The 13,866-nt window shown below is 38.9% G+C and overlaps 4 protein-coding genes across 4 annotated transcripts; 1 reads left to right on the forward strand and 3 right to left on the reverse strand.

Moving 5' to 3' along the window:
* Positions 1–1,808: 1,808 nt before the first annotated feature.
* RHIMIDRAFT_312982 (uncharacterized protein) lies at positions 1,809–3,153 on the forward strand. Its single transcript, XM_023614841.1, has 4 exons — positions 1,809–1,840; positions 1,965–2,541; positions 2,596–2,879; positions 2,937–3,153. Exons 2-4 carry the CDS (start codon positions 2,100–2,102, stop codon positions 3,054–3,056), a joined length of 846 nt encoding a protein of 281 aa, XP_023466657.1. The 5' UTR covers positions 1,809–1,840; positions 1,965–2,099; the 3' UTR covers positions 3,057–3,153.
* A 310-nt stretch (positions 3,154–3,463) lies between these two features.
* On the reverse strand, positions 3,464–4,884 carry RHIMIDRAFT_201583 (glycoside hydrolase/deacetylase; the record flags this gene model as incomplete). Its single annotated transcript, XM_023606555.1, has 4 exons — positions 3,464–3,781; positions 3,832–3,933; positions 3,983–4,272; positions 4,329–4,884. 4 exons carry the CDS (start codon positions 4,882–4,884, stop codon positions 3,464–3,466), a joined length of 1,266 nt encoding a protein of 421 aa, XP_023466658.1.
* Positions 4,885–5,169: 285 nt separating this feature from the next.
* On the reverse strand, positions 5,170–8,730 carry RHIMIDRAFT_236982 (DNA-directed RNA polymerase I subunit RPA2; the record flags this gene model as incomplete). Its single annotated transcript, XM_023608667.1, has 3 exons — positions 5,170–5,589; positions 5,641–7,391; positions 7,449–8,730. The coding sequence occupies 3 exons, from the start codon at positions 8,728–8,730 to the stop codon at positions 5,170–5,172; spliced, it is 3,453 nt and encodes a 1,150-aa protein (XP_023466659.1).
* Positions 8,731–10,322: 1,592 nt separating this feature from the next.
* RHIMIDRAFT_312984 (general substrate transporter) lies at positions 10,323–12,648 on the reverse strand. Its single transcript, XM_023614842.1, has 7 exons — positions 12,529–12,648; positions 12,277–12,472; positions 12,097–12,215; positions 11,995–12,018; positions 11,794–11,938; positions 10,639–11,741; positions 10,323–10,589 (listed from the first exon to the last, which is right to left on the reverse strand). Exons 2-7 carry the CDS (start codon positions 12,458–12,460, stop codon positions 10,539–10,541), a joined length of 1,626 nt encoding a protein of 541 aa, XP_023466660.1. The 5' UTR covers positions 12,461–12,472; positions 12,529–12,648; the 3' UTR covers positions 10,323–10,538.
* Positions 12,649–13,866: the final 1,218 nt, after the last annotated feature.

Consider the following 13,866-nt stretch of genomic DNA (forward strand, 5'->3'; position numbering starts at 1 on the left):
AGAGCTCGAATTCAAGCCTTTTATGTATATAAATGTCTAACCAGTAAAGGACCACTATTATTATAATTGATTGATTTTACTGAAACAAGTGTAAAATAGACGTGGTATGGAAGCTCATGATGATACATTTAATCCTACGTACAACAAACCATGTAGGTGTTTATACTACAAACAAACTGATGACTACAGAACAAGCGTCAATTGATAAAATTTTATGCCAATGAGGTGTTACAATGTAACGTTTCAAAGCATGGCTTCAGGAACCATATTTTCATAGATAACTTGTCTCAATTATCTACTTTTTATTCATTATTGTTCTCTTGATGTAAGTCAAGATAGAGACTGTTGTTGTATCATCTTCATGATTTACCATACAAGGAACCTCATATTGGAATAAAGGAATCAGTCGAATAAAAAAGTTGTCAGATATATCTTTAGAAAGCCGTCTTTATCAAGCACAAAGGGACGGTAAACGACCTATAGATTTTTATAGTAGCAAAGAATACTCCTGTGTATAATCTAGAGCAACAACTCCCCCCTAAATACAATGTTGTCAACATTACAGGCTCTATATGTAGATAATTCCCCAAAATAGATCTCTGTGAATTTTGCAAAAGCTCAAAAGAAGGGCTGCTGTTATGTCTTTGGCTTCACCATAATAATTTAATTTTACTGTGGGGTGACCACGTAGGTCATTGTCTGAATCAATAAGCTTATGAGGAGGTCCCTTTTGTATCAATCAATGACCCAGTAGATGATGAACGACTTGTCTCTTTAGCCATAAGAACCTAATAGGAGCTTTCGAGTAGCGCAAAGAGTACAAAGGACAATTGCTAAGTTTACAAAACGCCCTTAAGGTATATAAGAGACAGAGAGCTGTATTGCTCTTTTCATTACTTCTTTCTTTACTTATACAAGCAATCTCAAATGAAGACGTGTCGTAAAACCTGTAGAAACGGCAAAAGATCAGAGACTTACTGTTTGCGCCACAAGGTATACTACTTTACTACTTGGTGTCCTCTATGTGAAGAATACATATGTAAGTGCTCTGTCAACTAGTGGCTTCTATTTCTTATTGTTTTTTGTTTTCTAGAAGAGTGTTCCAAAAGGTTCCATATTGGCTTGTCCCCTCTATGAAGTTACTCTATGTGTATTGTTATTAAACTTGAATTTTTTTCTATCCTTCTTTATGCATTCACTATTTCACCAAATGACTATAAGCATTCTTTCCTTTTTTATAGGACAAATGGAAGAAAATAACCCTTCTTTATCTCATGATGCCATATGTCACATTTTGTTTTCATTCTCCTTTCCTTTTTGTCAATGATAATAAACTTAAATCAGAAATTGTTCGCACACAATTTAAAACCAATAACAATTACACTTTGGTTGATTATCAAGGCAATGAATTTTGTCTTTTTGAGAGAAGAAAAGATAAATGTGGTCAACGCTTATGAATAACACGTAACTGAAAAAGTTGTTAGAGACTTTATTTAAATAGTCTGATCTTGGCTTCTTTTTCTTTTCTTCTTTGGACCAAAAAGTAAGATCAGCTATTCCCCAGATAGCCCTAAGGTATGTTATATTCTTTACTCTTGTAAGAAACTGACATATAGTATTATAGATCACAATCGAAACTAACCCGGTGCTGGCTGGGGATAGTTTGGTTCTTACTAAGCCTTGGTCCCATCCACTCTCTCTCTCTTTTTCTCTTCTTTCTCCGGGCCAGTTATCACCAGCCCTATTTAATGCACTTCGGATAAGATATTAATAATCTCTCTATATGTTTACTCACTTTTCTTGCTTCTCTTTTTCTCTTATAAATCCTCTTCCTTATAATGTAAGTATTTAAGATCAATGTAATAACTGAAATACTGATTATTTCTTTTATATCTCATTCTTTTACTTCTGATGGGCTCTCTTTTATCACTGTTTGTTGTCTGAAATCATCATTTTGTTATCAGTGTGCGAACAGTTTGATAAAGTGTTCCTTTATTCCCATTTTTTTCATTTTTGTTTTGTGACCTCCTAAATTAACAGTCATACTCTTTCTGTCTTTCTTTCTGCCTTTCAGACTCTTTTTTTTTAACACATAAAACATGCCTATAACAGACGATAGAATGAGCATTAGTGAAGAAGAGGATGAAGTCTTGGCCGAATATCCCATCTATTTGACCAATGAGCTTTCCAAATATTTATACTTGTTTCAGTACCCTATGCGATCAACTCCATTCAACGCAAGAACAGGACCCACTGCTGCACGATTAAAGCCAAATGCAAAAATGGTCGAGCTTGATTTACCTCTAGATACTCGCTCAGCATTCTATAGCACAGAAAGAGGTGAAGACTTTGCAATGGGTCTTAATGACAAGACAATCAAAACGGCATATGATAGACGTATGGAAGAACACGAAGAAGAACTGAATGGTTATTATAGCAGAGCATCCAAAAAGAAGGACGAAGAACTGTTAGATAAGATGACTTTGACCTCTACTCAAGTGCCTACTCAAACAAAGTATGCTATTGGTGTTATCCGAGATCGTATGTGTATATGTTATAATATCTGTTGAGCCAACCAACACCCTTTTTTTATAGAGGAACTTCATTTGACGCCTATAAGAACAACAGTTCAATTAAGGCCAGGATTTAAATATATTGACAAGATTGACGAAAAGTGGAAAGCGGCTAATAAGCGTATTCAGGATGTTGAAAAGCAAGAAGAGAAAAAGAAAACCACTGAACCAGGTCAAGCACAGACAGTTCAGGTCTCTGTGAAGAATGCAGAGCGAGAAGGAGGCATCAGAAAGAATATATACTCTCTGTCTGTGAAAAACGCAGAAGAAGAAGAGTGGCAGCCCGTTGTTTATTATGATCAGCTTGTAAGTTTTACTTTTTTTGCTTTGTAAACAATAACCCTGATTCATTGTTTTAAATAGTCTCTTCAAGCAGAAAAAGTATCAGAAAAATTATATGCAGGAAATAAGGAAGAACTTATTTGCACAACAAGTAATGATGAATACCTCACCCAGTTGAGTTATGGAGCGCAAACACGATAATTTCGTTCTTCATAATAAACCAATGCTTTACACAACTCATTCCATGTTTGTTATTATGCTTCATTGTCCAAAAGAATGTCTTTTGTGTAGTTCTACAGGTGAAAACAAAAAAAAAAGTCCTTATTATTGATGATGCGCAACCTCGAATCTCAAGACGAATAGGAGTGAGGGAAACAGCGGGTGATCCTTCTCCTTTAAAAGAGGCGCGCACTAATGGTAAGCAAAGGATTAGTTACTATAGGGCTTACGGAATCATGAGACTAACATATGAATGTGCCTGCAGAACGCCCTTTTGTGTACATCAAATCATTCTCGATCATACGATTTAGGATTACGCTTTTGCATATCTTGCAATTAAAGCAAGTCTGCTGTATTTTATTCTAATTCTATAAATTTAACAAAGAGGGCTACTGCAAGAGGAACAAGAAAAGTAACAGACTTGAAAACATGGTGGTGTATAAAGATGTTTTAAGGGAAGAGAATAAGGTACTTGTAGCATCATTTGCGTTGCCAATAACATTGGCGCCATGTACATTACTTTCTTTATCTGACATAGCTGCTCTTGGAGGATTAGGGTCATCTAGTGTGGGATAGATCCAGTTCTTTTCCCAGTATGGGTGTGGATCATTGAGACATTGATGAATTGGCATCACTCGGAACGACTTTTGGACTTTTGGTAACCATTTCTCGGACAAATGAATAGTTGCATTACTATTCTCGTGTTGCTATAAAACAAATCATTAATGAACTCTGTATATAAAAAAGAAAAACTTACGAGTGTGATATGTCCATGTTCGTCATCAGTGCCATTCTTTCTTGCATTGATCCAGGTTTGAAAGTACCCATCGATAGCCTTTGCCCTGATTTTACCGCCAACCTAAACATCCCACGTTAATATGAAAAAATAGAAAACAAAAAGAACTCACCAAGTTCCAATCATTCGAATCTTGATCCCATAAAATGGTACGCATTCCCATCTGCCAAGCAATAGCACGAACTCTATCATCCACATCACCATAGGGAGGTCGCCAGCACCTAGGTGTGATGCCAAGTGTTTGCTTGATTGCCTTTTGTGTCCAGTAAAGTTGGGCGACCACTTGTTCGTTTGTCAAGGTTGTCATCTGTGGATGAGACCAAGTATGGGAGCAGATAACATGACCATCATTGAGTGCCCTGATGGCTGCTTCTGGAAATTTAACAACATTGGATCCGACGACTATAAAAATGCACATTCAGCTGAATATCTAATACACATAGGCAAGTTATACTTACAAAAAAGAGTTGCCTTTTGCTTGCCATGGTTGACAAGGAAGTTATATAATCTGGGCTGATCGTACTTTTTATCCTTCTCAGACTCAGGCCACCATGCCTTGTAAGGACCATCATCAAAGTTAAGACCCCAATCACCCTTGTTGGGACACATGTAGATATCTTCGGGAATATAATTGGCCTTGGGTTTCATACAGAGTGAAGCAGACCACCAGCAATCGGGATCCTGGGCCACATCATACATTGAGGTGTCCAGCGTCCAGTCCCTGACCTTTCTTGGCTCTATGTTGGGGATCATCGAGAGATCAAGATGGTCTAACACGGCCTGAACCTCAGGGTGATCAGCAGAGGGTTGCTTATCTGGTTCCGGGTACCCGTTCAAGAGTTGGATGGATGAATGCTCCGGAAGAGATCCAGCCTTGATGTCTTCGTCACGAGGGTAAGTTTTGACAACACTGTCGTCTAGGGGGCCATGGACGTCAGAGAGCCAAACAGGGGACGTCTGAGCAAGCAAAGATGTACTGGTCTGAGACACTTGTTTGACATCATGCGCTTTCATGGAAGTGCTCATCACTTTGTGAGCAAGTAAAACGACAATATAACAGATGGTTGTCGTTGTTTTGATCATTATTGGTTTTAAAGGAGAAAAAAAAAAAGAACATCACTCTTTATAGTTAAAGAAACAAGGAAAATTTATAAGTCAAAATGCCAACGATAGTTCTCCTAATTCATTAAAAATATTTTTTGGGATTTCTATGCTGAAAAGTTTTATTATACAATAAAATAAGAAAAAAATGATAAAGTGCGTGTGTGTGTATGTGCGTGTATAACAGGATATAGCCTTTTAAGGCTTGATGCCCAAGTTTAACTTGATACCCATACTCATTAATTCGGTTGTGAGATATCTAAATACATAGGGGATAGCGATCAAGTCAATGCCCTTTGATGTGTTACATGTTCTACATTCGTATGTACGGCGGTTGCCTAAGGATGAAACAATCTTTGTACAAATAGGTGATGCTAAAGATCCACATAATCTACAGACATAGGCTTGAGAGTAATCTGAACAATTCATGAGACGATCCTGTAGTAAGAAACTTGTGCCGTGTGCCAATAATGAATCACGTTCCATTTCACCAAAACGAATACCACCATGTCTCTTACGACCCTTCACAGGTTGCATTGTCAGGTTGTGTACTGGGCCAGTTGTACGTACTTGGAACTTGTCGTTGACCATGTGTCTCAAACGTTGATAATAAACAACCTAACAACGGATCAATATATTATTCATAACTGTGCGTGTTCTCAAACTTACACCAATGTAAATATCCATTTTCATTTCTTCACCAGTAATACCCGAATACATGGGTTCGTTACCATAGTAATTATAGCCAGCCTTTATCAGTTGTTCACCAAAGTAATCTGCAGCTGTATTTTGTTCGTTGAATTTGAAAGGCGTACTGTCTTGAGCGATACCATGTAAAGCACCTGCTTTACCAGCCATGCTTTCAACAAACATACCGATGGTCATACGTGAGGGGAAAGCGTGGGGATTGATGATGACATCGGGTTGCATGCCTGATTCAGTGAATGGCATATCAATAGCAGGATATTTCTGAGAGCAAACACCCTTCTGTCCGTGACGGGATGAAAACTTATCACCAATAACAGGAGAACGGGTGATACGAAGCTTGATGTGTACCTTTTGAAGTTCTCCGGTGCCAGCATCGTCGCCCAACACACGGACTTCTTCCACATAGGCATCTTCAGGACCTTTGTACTTCTTGACGACATCCTTACCCGTAGATTCATCAATGTAACAGCAAAGTGGGTCGTCTGCTACTAAATGAGCACCAATATGAGGAAGACCATCAGAGCCCAAAATATTCTTGTATTTCTTGCCTTTGATAGGATCAAGACCAAAGCGGTAGGTGATGGCTTCTCCACGAGCTCGATACTGGTTCAAATCAACAATTTCAGACTTGTAGACAGTACCATAACCAAAGCCACGCTCGTGTGCTGACTTGTTCAGGATCATGGCGTCTTCCATATCGTAACCGGTGTACGAGATGACAGCGACAATGGCATTGGTACCTTGTGGCCAGCCGTCTAAGCCATAATGGTTGTAAAGTTCAGTTCTGACCACGGGTGTTTGAGCAGTTTGGATACGATACATTTTATTGTCCGTACGGTGGTTGAACACGGTCGAAGGTGTACCCATGGTCTGCTTACCCATCTGACATTGATACATGTTACGGGGAGACTGGTTAAAATCAGAGAAGGGTGTTTGGTTCGCAATGATACTAAGAATGTTGGTAGGAGTGAACTCTTGGTGAGTGGTGACGCCTGGAACAACTTCATCATCCATACAAGCAATGTCCATATATACTTGTTCAAAGGTACCGATCATGTCTGTCTTGCCATTACCGAGGAACTTGACAGGACGCATCATACGAGCAGGTGATGAGAATAAGTAAAGACCAGGATACTCACCACCATATGTAGATGGGACGTATGCAATTTCAATGTCCAAAGGCACGCCTTTTTCATTGTTCACTCGCCAGACCTTCAAGCTCTGAGCGACCTTTTCGGCAGTCTTGGGTGTACACCAGCCAACGATCTTTCCGTCAAGCATGACAGCAACATCACCAGGACGGTTAATGGTGTGAAGGAAGCTTTGAGAAACACCAAGAGATGCTAACAAGCGTGGTACAGCTTTCACATCAAGAGGCTGGTTGATGACTTTACATTTATGTGCCAAATGGTTCAACAAACCACATGGAGAACCATCAGGAGTATGTACAGGACAGAGGAAACCCCAAGCTTCAGGAAGCAGCTTACGGACGGAGGTGGTTTTCAATTCGGCAAAGAAAGCACCACGATGGATACAACGGAAGTGAGCCAAGTAACGGAAGAAGTTGAGCTTTTCAGCGACAATGGTAAAACCGGAGAATTGCTGAAGATCAAGACCTGTCTTACTGACAAGGTTACCCGTAGCTAAGAAATATGCTAATTTACCACCAATATCACTATTGACCTTTCGATAGGAGTTTTGGAAATAGGTATCTACAGGTTAAAAAGAAGAGTCAGCATATATACAATAATAAATCTGTCTATATTTACTATTGAAAAAGTCAACTCTAGCAGGATTCAATCTAAGATCAGTACGAACTTGAGCTTTAATTGATTGCAGCCAGTCATGAATCTTTTCTTTAATGATCATCGTATAAAGGTGTCCACCCAATAAAACTTCTTGGTGCTGAGGTGCATCTGGATTATCTGCAACACATTCGCCAGAGACGAGTGCGTACAACTTGCGGATCATAAAGACGAGCAGATTGAATTTATCACGGTTATTATCCAAATGGATTAACACAAGCTTCTTCATAAGCTCTTCACCAACTTCCAGGTTTGTCAAATCTTCATCAAGCCCCATAATGACTCTGAACTTTTCACCCAAATAGCTCAGACATTGCTCTCGGGTGTAAAGGTTATAAATCTTGAAGGATCTTAGTAAAAGTTCGATACGATCTGTCAAAAAAGTGTTGGATGTATCTCCTTGACAAAGTGCGTCGAAAATTTCCTTGTCAGAGCAATCGATCAATGACTTGAATACAAGCATGGCTGGTAAAAGGTATTCTTGTTTACGCCAAGCAAAACGGAACATGACATTACCGTCGCTCAAGTAGTGAATGGTGTTTGTCAACGTTGTTTGGTCACGGCGAGCACAACGGATAGAACAACCAAAGGTAGTGTAGCTTGGACCACGATTTTGGAAGGAGGGACGGATGATGGCAGTGACATGATTGCGACGAGGAACGATCAAAAGACGAATCAACTTTTCGATACCGTTGACAATAAAATAGCCACCCATTTCTTCTGATTCTTCATGATGAGCAATGAGTTCTTTGGGATACATATTTTTGAGATTACAGCGGTTAGACCTGACCATGATTGGCACTTGTCCAAGATCTCTAATGTCTGACTGAACAGGGCCATTGTTGACTCTCCAGCAAAGCTTGACTTGAAGTCTACCACGGTATGTGCAAAGACGTTCACGGCATTCGCTTGGATAGGTTCTTCTCTTCAATGTTGTCGTATCTCGTTCACTGACCATAGGTTGGTGAAGTTTGGGGTCTTCAACCCAGTAAGTGAGCTTATTGCCAAGTGGGGCTCCACTAGGGTCGACATTGATGCTACTGTCTGCATTATCAAATACTGACATGGTGCCAAGGTCTTGTATAGCGTAGTCTAGTAATCCTGGCTGTCCTTCTCCAAACTCTGTAATACTGTTGAATGCTTCAATGTGTGGGGCAACTGCCTCCTGTAAAGCAGGTGCTCCAAACTTTTCATTAGAAGGATTCCGAAACAAGTTTTCTCTTTCAAGAGTATTGAATGGAGGCATTGGGGCCTAGATTATGGTTGTGAACTAAAAATTGATGTATTATTTTTTTTTTTCATAAAAAATAAAAAAATCGTGACATGAAAAAGAATAGTCACTTAGTGCTGTGTGTCACTTTAGGGGAAATCAAATGTACAAATTTATCAGGATAACAAAAAATACACTATTTACAGAAAGAGATGTCGCGCTGACTTGTCACCTTTTCGTATACATTGTATTGTAAAAACTACAAAAATGCAACTTTACATTCTGAAAAGGCTGTGCATTAAAATACAAATAAGAGGGTACTACAATCACACCGAACTAGTGTTCGTACTATACAAAAATCTAATAAAAATCAGAGCTTTTTTTTTTGGATCAAGTAAAATTATCAGACATCTTCTTTACCTGCAACAGCTTTTATCCCAGAAGGGAAACCGTGTTCATTACGGCGATTTTAAAAAACATTTAATTTCTTCCATACTTGGAAGATCGGCCTTTTTCATTCAAAATCGAAAGAGAAATGGACGCATATTCTTACAAGCGTTGACATTTCGTTGCCATAATGTCTTACAGGTGCAACAAACCAAGACACTAAAGCCTTCTAATTCAGACATTCTTGCAAGAGGATCGCTATTACAAGCATTGCAAGCTCTTGAAGTTTTGTATTCATCAATTGTAACGGCGATGAGATCTCCAGCTGCTTCTCTTCTTTTTAACGCTCGCCAAAAAACATCAGTGACGCCACACCCATTTCCCTTCAGCTTTATAGAGTCTTTACCAAATATTCCCGTACCAAAGGCTACAAGGGGCACTTTCTCTCTTTCCATTTGGAACTTTACGGACTTACACTTTTGGCTTCTTTAAAGCAATAATTAGATAAGACTTGAATATCAAAGCTAAAATTGATTACATACCTGTTTTTGGCAGCTTGGTTCTCTTTTTCTTTTAAATTTGCTGTCGGGTTTTGCTTCTTCTTGCTTCTTTTTTTCTTCCTGTTTCTCTTCTTTCTTTTCTTCTTGTTATACTTAGTACCTTCATAAGCAAGCATGTTCACCATTTCTTCTTCTGCTTTTTGCCTGTCTTGATACAGGTAGAAGCGATCCTTTGCTATTTTGTAATCATAAAATACGAATAATGTGTCAACGTGAGCAAGAATATATTCAATATAGACGAGATATCAACGAAGAAGTATGGAAGCGGCGGGGATGATGATTTGGAGCTGCTTTCATGCCAATGATTTTGGCCCTTTGGTCTTGGTTGACAGCACAGTTGATCAAGACAAATATATAAATATTTTAGCCCAAAACTTTCATCTTGGATCGCACAACTCTGCTAGAAAGAGGATAGGAAGTTTATATTCCAAGAGAATGGAGCTAGCTGCCACAACTGGTAGCTATGTTCAATGATGGAAGGAAGCCCACCAGGCCAGGGGCTTTGACTGACTTGCTTAAAGTCCTGATTTGAACCCGATAGAGTATGTATGAGTCACTTTGGGTAGCCTTATCAAGAAGTGAGATAAGAAATACTGAAGAGTTGAGTGTCGCGTTGAGAGAAGAGTGGGAGAAAATAGGCCCTGGGTTAGCTGCATGTTTGGTCGAAAGCATGAAGGCTCGATGCGAGGCGGTAATTACCACAAAAGGAGGGTCGACGAAGTATTAATTTTTCTTTTATATTCTTTAAATAAACATGTCAAAGCTTATTTTTATAAAAATGGAATCTCAAAACATTGAACATGAAGAGCAATGGTTTTCCAAGCATTTGATGTATAATTTGTGGAAGATTAATTTACATTTTGGTACAAAACCGAATTAAGGGGGTACTATTACAAATTAAATCTTGAGAAAGTATTCATGAATTTCTTCTAATGACTTTCCAGAAGTCTAAACAAAAAAGAGTTAATAAACATAAAGTACATTCCATATAGCTTACCTCAGGCATCAGCTTGACAAGTGTAAGCCATAGGATCAGGGACATGCCTGCATAGAACCAAAAGGTGCCCGCTGCAGTCATTGCCTCAGTCATTGAGAGGAAAGAAGTAGAGATGATCAAATTGCAGATCCAATTAACTGCTGTAGCAATACCATTGGCTTTTCCACGCATGGATATAGAAAACATCTCAGATTGTACCAACCAAGGAATATAACCAAGTCCTAATGCATAACTACCAACATAAACAATCAAGAAGGTAAGCAAAACACCTGTAATAGCTCTGTCTCTGGGTTCAAAAGGACACCCGGTCGAGGTTTGTAAAATGTCTAGCCGGTTGGTATTTTTAAGGGCTACACATTGGTTACTCGAGGCAGACCAGCCACAATCTTCGTCGAGTACACAACGAGCACAGTTACTCGAGTACAGCGCGCAATCAGATTGTTTAGTAACAAAACCTTGTTGAGCTGCAAACGATGCACCCAGAGCGATCAAGCCTCCAATCATGCAGAGCATAGTAATCAAGAGCATTTTTCGGCGACCCAATTTGTCAATGACAAAGACAGCGATGGCGGTGAACACCATATTAGCTGCAGCGACAATGATGGCGACACTTGTTGAGCCTTCGTTACTACGGAAGCCAGCCATTTTAAGAATAGTAGCAGCGTAATACATGGCAGCGTTGAAACCACATAATTGTTGTGCGCCCTGCAAGATACATGCAATGATCAAAGGCATAAAGTTATCCTTATGCATAAAATCTTTAAATGTTCCTGAACGACTGGCATGGACATCGTCATCAATCATTCTAATCTCTTGTTCAATAAATACGTCAGTAACACTGTCTCCGTAAATCTTGCGGATGGCCTTTCTGGCATCATCCATCTTGCCAATAGCTACTGATCTACGGGGAGATTCCGGTAGAAAAGGCATAATGATTAATTGAAATAAGGCAGGAATACCGGCAATACCAAACATGTATCGCCATCCGTCTGGGACTCTGCTGAAGGCAATGTTCATGACGTAAGCGATAACTTGTCCAAATGTAACAACGAGTGTATTCAGTGTATTAAGACGTCCTCGGATGCTTTTTGGTGAGAGTTCACCTGAAATTAAGTTAGTCACATGGTTATTCTTAATGTTGCTGGTACTACTTACTAACATAGACGGGGACAATCATAGATGCGATACCAACGCCCAAACCAACAACTATTCTTCCTATCAGAAGAACTGGAAATGATCTAGCAAGTGCCATAATAAGAGCTCCAGCAATAAATACAAGGGATGAGATGATGACAAGGATCTACAATGTATTGGTTAGTGCCCCTTGAGTTATCGGAGATTTAATGTAGTACAAACCCTTCTGCCAAATCTGTCTGTAAACTGCATTATAGAAAATTCAAGAAAAATGAAATTAGTTTATGGAATACAAATGATATCATGAGAAAAGAAGAAACTTACAACGCCAGCAAAGAATCCACCAAAGATGGCACCAAATGTTGTAGCACCTACTACAAGCTCCCTTTGAGTTTTGGATAGGTTAAACTCATCTTTAATGAAGACCAAAGCACCAGAAATGACTATTATACAGACACCCACAAATAAGATTTTCTGCAAAGACATAAATCGTATTATAATTACCTCCAGTGTCATAACCAAACAGAAATCCACCCACACATACACAAACAACGAGCATATATACAAAGAAAGTAGCCTTGGCTTCCTTTTCTGATTTGTCCAAATATTCTTCATGAGGGTTAAATACCTCTTTGTGTGGATCTAATTCTTCACTCTTGGAGTTTTCTGTCTTTTTATTTACACTCATTTTTCTATTATACTATTTGTATTCATGATTAGTCTTATTATTCACAATTAAGCACTAACGGGACTTACATAAGTCACCCCCTGTTATCCTTTGTTCAACTATGCAATAAACAAATATGGAATAAGAATTGGTTTTCTTGGTTTATTTAAAATAAACAAAAAAGAAAAAAGCCAATGATATTTTTTGTCCCCTCTTCTCCCTTTGTTCACACTGTCCTTATATCCCTTTTTTGAACATAGTCCGAGCCGGACAATAAATGTATCCTTTTACCAGGCGATCAAACTTTTTTTTTGCCTTCTTTAACGTAAAAATACATAATGAACCCATATACGCCACAGGCAAACCAAAATAACCTTTATGCTTATAACCAAAACTTTATGGCAAATTTGCCACCCGAATTAATAAATAGCTTTAACCCGCAGAATAATGCCGGTAATGGAAATGGTAATACGAACAGTCCACAACAACAACAACAACCACAAATGTTTGACCAGCAAGCGATACCAAATATGTTTGCTAAAAGACAAGTCTATAGTAATAATCCAATGTTTAATATGGTAGCTGCTTCCTCCATGGAAAACTCACCTGCAATCTCAATGGCTACTTTACAATCCCCTCAAAGACTGCAGAGTCCGATGATGACTCCACAGCAGCAATTGCTACAGCTTCAGCAACAACAACAACAATTCAGAAGTCCTCAACCACAGCCGCAACCACAACCACAGCAACAGCAACAACAGCAGCAACAACAACAATGGCAGAAACAACAACAGCAGCAACAACAACAGCTGGCTTTTCAGAGAATGGATGAGCAACAAAAGAGACAGTTCCTCATGCTTCAGCAACAACAAATGAGAAAGGCACAGCAAATGCAGCAGCAGCAATTACAACAACAGCAACAACAACAACAACAGCAACAACATCAGCAGCAGCAACAGCAGCAACATCCTCATCAACAACAGCAAATACTATTTAGCGCAGCAAATGCTATGGACCCATCCAATACAGCAGACGCGCTTTCAGATATAAAAAAAACAGGATTCTCTGTCAATGAAACAGAATTAAATACGAAACGTGTCGAAGTCGTAAGTTTTTCTTGCAGTTCTTACACAAGGATACTCATTCTGTCAAAACAGATATTAGCCATGAACAAGGAATTGATCCGATTGTTTATTGAAAATAAGAACGCAGGCGGAAATCTAGAAGCAGATATCACAGCGTAAGTGTACACGGCTTTTCTTTGTGTATTGTAATCCAATATCATATCTGCTAGATATCAAGCGAAATTACAGTCAAATCTGACTTTTCTTGCTACAATGGCAGATATTTCTATGGTAAAACCAGGAGAAGTAAGAGAGAAAAAGAGCTTTGATACAGCAGTATATTGATTTTTCAATTAGGATATC

This window comes from Rhizopus microsporus (assembly GCF_002708625.1).
Source record: "Rhizopus microsporus ATCC 52813 unplaced genomic scaffold scaffold_7, whole genome shotgun sequence".
Taxonomy (NCBI): domain Eukaryota; kingdom Fungi; phylum Mucoromycota; class Mucoromycetes; order Mucorales; family Rhizopodaceae; genus Rhizopus; species Rhizopus microsporus.